Source organism: Laccaria bicolor, genomic scaffold, assembly GCF_000143565.1.
Source record: "Laccaria bicolor S238N-H82 LACBIscaffold_260 genomic scaffold, whole genome shotgun sequence".
In the NCBI taxonomy this organism is placed as follows: domain Eukaryota; kingdom Fungi; phylum Basidiomycota; class Agaricomycetes; order Agaricales; family Hydnangiaceae; genus Laccaria; species Laccaria bicolor.
In genome coordinates this window covers 2,481-8,563 of record NW_001890116.1, presented here as the reverse complement: position 1 = coordinate 8,563, position 6,083 = coordinate 2,481, and the positions used below count along the sequence as shown (strand labels likewise).

Sequence of the window (6,083 nt, the reverse complement as noted above, 5' to 3'; positions counted from 1 at the left end):
AAAGCGGTCACTACAAACTTTTCTAATGACAAAAAGCAGACACTACAAACTTTGTAGTCAAGATAACCTTTTGATGTTAACTCTAACTTTGTAGTGTAAATCTAAGCTTTTGTAGTCTAAGTCCGACTTTTGTAGTCTTTTATAGTCTATCAGTAAACTTTGTAGTCTAAGTCTGACTTTTTTGTAGTCTATCAGTAAATTTGGTAGTCTTGTGTAGTGTATTAGTAAACTTTGTAGTCTTTTGTAGTCTATCAGCAAACTTTATAGTCTAAGTCTGACTTTTGTAGTCTTTTATAGGGTATCAGTAAACTGTGTAGTCTAAGTCCGACTTTTTTGTAGTCTATCAGTAAATCTATATCTGACTCTTATAGTAGAGCATGCACCTTCCTTTTTTGGTCATTTTTCCCACGATACAATAATTGTAGCCCTTTCTTTTAGCTTTCTGAATATACTGAAATTATGTTATTTGGTTTTGTTTTCATGGAGAAAAACACAAAAAACAAAAAAAAACGCGACACTTTTGACATTCATTTACCTCATATCTCCACAACAGGAGCACTTCAGAACATAATTCAAACAGATTTGGGAAGCTACAGTGCAGGTCTACAACTTTGGTTTTTTGACCCCTTTTGGAGTTTGGTCATGTGACCACTCTCCTGATTACTAAAAATTGCCAATAATATTGCCCAAGTAGCTAATGAAAATCACAATGATGTTGCCCAAGTAGCCAATGAAATTTCCCATGATATTGCCAAAGGAGCCAATGAAAATCGCAATGATATTGCCCAAGTAGCTAATGAAAATTGCAATGATGTCGCCCAAGTAGCTAATGAAATTGCCAATGATATTGCCTAAGTAGCTAATGAAAATCACAATGATATTGCCCAAGTAACTAATATAATTTCCAATGATATTGCCAAAGGAGCTAATGAAAATCACAATGATATTGCCCAAGTAGCTAATGAAAATCACAATGATATCGCCCAAGTAGCTAATGAAATTGCCAATGATATTGCCCAAGTAACTAATAACATTTCCAATGATATTGCCAAAGGAGCTAATGAAAATCGCAATGATATTGCCCAAGTAGCTAATGAAAATCGCAATGATGTCGCCCAAGTAGCTAATGAAATTGCCAATGATATTGCCCAAGTAACTAATAACATTTCCAATGATATTGCCAAAGGAGCTAATGAAAATCGCAATGATATTGCCCAAGTAGCTAATGAAAATCACAATGATATTGCCCAAGTAACTAATAAAGTTTCCAATGATATTGCCAAAGGAGCTAATGAAAATCACAATGATATTGCCCAAGTAGCTAATGAAAATCGCAATGATGTCACCCAAGTAGCTAATGAAATTGCCAATGATATTGCACAACCAGCTAATGAAATTTCCAATGATACTGGCCACATAATTTATGAAAATCGCAATGATATTGCCCAAGTAGTATATGAAATTTCCAATGATATTGCCAAAGTAACCATTGAAAATCACAAAATGATATCACCCATGTAGCTAATGAAATATCCAATGATACTCGCCAGACAACTAATGAAAATCGCAATGATATGGCTTTGAAAAGATATGAAATTGGTAATGATAACCACAGGCTACCTTATGAGGGAGGCCCAAAACCTTGCCTACACTTAATGAAAAAGCGCAGCCTTTATGATAATGAAAAAACATGGTAACAGTAATGATTCCCTATCATAAAGAGTGTGGATGGATACACAGGGACCTATAGGCAGTTACCTGTTTTATATGATAAAAGTGGTAGCCACCAGTCCCAGCACCAGAAAAGAAGCCAGCCGAGCCCAAACCTCAACAAAGTCGAGCAAAACCTGAGGCCGGCACAAGCAGTGGGAGAAAGAGGAGAGGGGACTCCTTGGACGTCTGGCCGAGGAAGACCCGCATCGTCAGTGCACAACACATTGAGGAAAGCAGCGATGAGGAGACGCCCACGCCGAAGCCCAATTCACGAAACTCGGGCAACACTGCCAAGCCGAGGTCGAAACAACAGCCAGTTGTTGAGATAACAGTAAAGCCCAGGTCCAAAGTGACACCTTGGGTTAGCCCAGAGACAGCTACAAAGGCGGCACTAAAGGCCCAGGCATCAGCAGAGAAGCTTGAAAAGCAGAATGCAGCCATTAAAACGGGAGAATACAAGCTTGCCATTAAGCCCTGCATAGCCTGCAGTAAACGAAAGGACAAAGAGACCGTCCCATGCGCAGAGAGCACCAGTGGTGTGCTCGCTGCCTGTTTCACTTGCAACACAGGCAAGACGAAATGCAGCAAGGCAGGGGGGAATTCGAAGAAGAAGACTGAGGGAGAGGAGGCAGAGGAAGTGAAGATCGTGGTCAAGAAAACCAAGAAGCGCAAGGCAAAGAAGGATGAAGAAGCCGAGGACGGGGGAGAGAAGGGAAAGAAGAAAGCCAAGAAATCGAAGGCTAAGAAGTCGGAACGAATGGCAGAGGGAGCTGAGGACGGGGGAGAGGAGGAAAGTGTGGTTGTCGTTCGAAGACCCAAGACAAAGGCAACAAAGCAGGATGTAGAAATGGCCGAGGTTTCTGAGGGAGAGTCCTTCAATTTCAAGTCTATAAAGGAGGAGGATTCAGAGATGGTGGACATGACCTCGGGTGTGGACGCCGAGGTCGGTACTTCTTCCCGACCTGACAAAGGCAAGGCACAGGCAACTCCAGCCATCGTCATTGAACGACCAACACCAACACCCCCAGTTCAACCCAAGTTGAGTCTGGCCATGGATGAAATGCCCACCGTGCCCGATGTCGGCCAATCATCAGGTAAGAGTTTATCAAATCAGTTTTTCCTTACTAACCAGCCTAGCTTCCCTCATGCCCAACCTTGGGTAATCATTAGCAACAGGGATCATGCCCAACCTCAGGCAATCATCAGGTAAGATTCAATCAAATCAGTTTTTCTTTTCTAACCAAGCTAGATTTTGCTGCAACGCCCATCATGCCCGACCTCGGGCAATCATCAGGTAATGCTGCGATGCCCATTGTGCCCAACCTCAGCCAATTGTCAGGTAAGACACTATCAAATTCGTTTTTCCTTACTAACCTGCTCTGATGCCTGGCCCGATCCCAGCTCCTGCCAATGACATGGTGGGGATCTTAGTCAATAGCACTCCGGCCTTGGTCGACATCTTCCCTTCCCAGCCTGAGCAGTCAGTTTCGAACTCGCACCGTGTCAGTCCCCCTCACGTTCAAGAACTTCATCGTAAGTTCTTTTATGTTCTCATTGGACTTCTTTGCTTAAAAACTTAGTTGATACAGCAATGTACATCAAGAAGGTGGATTTCAGGTCCCACACTCTGCCACCGGCATTCGACATGCATGCGATCCAGCATGAGATCAGGAGACTCAGTCAAGATCAGACCGACATTCAAAACACTCTCCGCAAACAACAGGCTCAGCTGATCATCGTGTCAGAGCATACCGGCATTGACCCGAGTGCTCTTCTCCCCCCATTCGTGAACTCCACATCACTCAGCCAATGTCTGGCCTCCCTGGAGGAAATGACCCAGAGACTTCAAGAGGTTGAATCCGCTGGCGATCATCTTGCTGAACAAGTCAAAACTTTGGAAACATTGTCGTGGTTCAAGGAGGAAAGAAGAAGCAATGCATACACCGCGAGGATGGACCGATTTGAAGACCTTCACCAAGCACGGTGGAAGGATGCCGAAGCCAGGCTCCAAGACCATCAGATGGACTTGTGCACGATAAGGGTTCAGCACAAAGCTTTTGAGGGGGAGGTCAGGAATATGATGAAGGTCACACCGGCTGCATTGCAAGAACAAGTTGCGAAGTCTATGGCCGAACTTACAAACCGAGTCCACCAGGCTGAGCAAGCACAGGAGACTCTGACTACGTCCTATAGCGCACTTACCAAGGGTCAGATAAAACTTGGTAACCAACAAACAATCATGGAACAAATTGTCCTCAATCATTTCGGCCACAAAATCATGACCGATGCCCAGATCGATGCGACCAAGGGGACGGCTGATATCGGCATCAACACGATGAAGGGTACTGTGGATATTGGCATCAACACCGATAAATCAGCAGAGGAATTGGTCCAAGCATCGAGCCCGGCCCCAATCCAGTCAGCAGCTCCTCTGACGCCGGCGCAAGCTTTGAGCCCGGCTCCAATTCAATCAGCAGCTGTGCAAGCTTCGAGCCCGCCTCCAATTCAACCCACAGCTCCTTCAAATCTGGTTCAAGCTGAGAGCCCGGCCCCAATCTATTTGGCTCCAAAGCCAGTTCGTGCAACACACCGCGGCAGATCACCCTCTCCCTTCACAGTTGGCACCAGGAGGTCTCCTCGGCTGATAGCTTCATCTGGTATGTCCCCTGCTTGATAGTAATGATTCAACATCTAAATGCCAGTAGATGATCATCCTTCAACTCCCACTAATGAAGACCTGCAATAATCACATACTCCATATTTTGTAATGCCTCTTCTTATCTTGTAACTTCTTGTCAATATAAAGGTTTTTTGTGTCATGTTCTTTGTAAAAGAGAAAAAGAAGTACTGCAATCTTGAAGAAATAAAACTAATCTGAGGGGTAAGCATTAGAGGGCGACATTCAAGAAACTCTGGCGAAGTGCTTTACCTTGGCTGGGTCAACTGCTTAGGTCAAAGCCACAATGTGCTTCACGGTAGTATGTTCGAAAGGCCGGATTGTGTTCAAAAATTATCAATTTAGAAATGAAGATATCACCTTTGGGACTTGAACCCCGGTCCTGACTATCAGCTGCTGTAAAATATACTGACCGATGTTGTCTTGGACAAGTGAATTTGCCTATAAAGATAACATGGTAGAAATATAAACCGAGCAGGAACGACTGGGTCTGGCTCAAGCAACCATGCTCGGCTGCCTAAAATAAAAGCGAAGGGGAAAACAGATACTGATCCATCTTGAAAAGGGGTAAAAGGTTGGCTGATCCAGAGTTCATGAATTGTCCAGTTTTGTCGGCCGACTGGGTAGCTGTATCCATTTGCTTGATTAATCAGCCGAACCATAACTAATCCCACCAGCTGACCCCTCAAATCAGAATTTAAGGCCCTCGGCCAATCACGAACCCAGGAACATTCAAAACTGTCAGCCGACCTTGCAAAGCTATCATCCATCAGCCAATATACTACCTACTTCTCTCTGGGCTTACTTCCTGCTGATCCTGCTGTGCTAAATTTACGTCACTGGCCGACCCTTCGCTACCTCAATAGTGGGGATGACATCGGCCAATTCATCAACACAGGGTCATTATCCCTCATCGGCCCATAAGCAGGCTCCATCAACTATGGCCTGTTTGTATGTTCGGGGCTCTCAGTGTTGGTGGGTGATTCCTACTAACTGCCCTGAATCTGTCATTGGCATTGGCATCACGGTTCTATGTGTTACTGGCCAGGAGCTTATGAAGAGAAGGAGGAGAGGGAAAGTCCTCGATGAGCGATGCTTAGGTAGTCGGGAGTCTTGGGAATTTGGCTAGTGAGTGTACACCTTCGCTTCATGCTTCGTTCTCATTCCAAAAAGTTTATACCAGGGAAGATGTTGGGCCAGGCAGGAAGACTACACTCCTGAATGATGTGCATGCTGATTGAATGACAGGTTCCCCTCCCCTCCAACCCCTAAGGGATGGCCTTTGTCTTGGGTGAAACAGGCAATCCAGTTTCCAGAAGACAAGCTGAACCAGCTTAGAGGCCTCGACACAACGTTGTACATTCAGTCAGTACTTTACCATCCCCCACATAATCCACATGGACTCCACTGGATTCCACTGGACTTCACTACATACTGGCAATATCCACAAATCTGGACTCCACTGGACTCCCAGCACAAAACTGGACTCCACTGGACTCCACTGGACTGCAAGCACAAAACTGAGACAAGCTGAACCAGCTTAGAGGCCTCGACACAACGTTGTACATTCAGTCAGTACTTTACCATCCCCCACATAATCCACATGGACTCCACTGGATTCCACTGGACTTCACTACATACTGGCAATATCCACAAATCTGGACTCCACTGGACTCCCAGCACAAAACTGGAC

At 45.0% G+C, this 6,083-nt stretch overlaps 2 protein-coding genes across 2 annotated transcripts; both read left to right on the top strand.

Moving 5' to 3' along the window:
• Positions 1–1,690: 1,690 nt before the first annotated feature.
• Positions 1,691–4,459, top strand: LACBIDRAFT_336061 (uncharacterized protein; the record flags this gene model as incomplete). Its single annotated transcript, XM_001890984.1, has 6 exons — positions 1,691–1,693; positions 1,784–2,919; positions 2,940–3,052; positions 3,115–3,246; positions 3,303–4,370; positions 4,419–4,459. The coding sequence occupies 6 exons, from the start codon at positions 1,691–1,693 to the stop codon at positions 4,457–4,459; spliced, it is 2,493 nt and encodes an 830-aa protein (XP_001891019.1).
• Positions 4,460–5,261: 802 nt separating this feature from the next.
• LACBIDRAFT_303938 (uncharacterized protein) lies at positions 5,262–5,924 on the top strand (the record flags this gene model as incomplete). The annotated part of the gene is made up of 3 exons (XM_001890983.1): positions 5,262–5,518; positions 5,564–5,590; positions 5,639–5,924. 3 exons carry the CDS (start codon positions 5,262–5,264, stop codon positions 5,922–5,924), a joined length of 570 nt encoding a protein of 189 aa, XP_001891018.1.
• Positions 5,925–6,083: the final 159 nt, after the last annotated feature.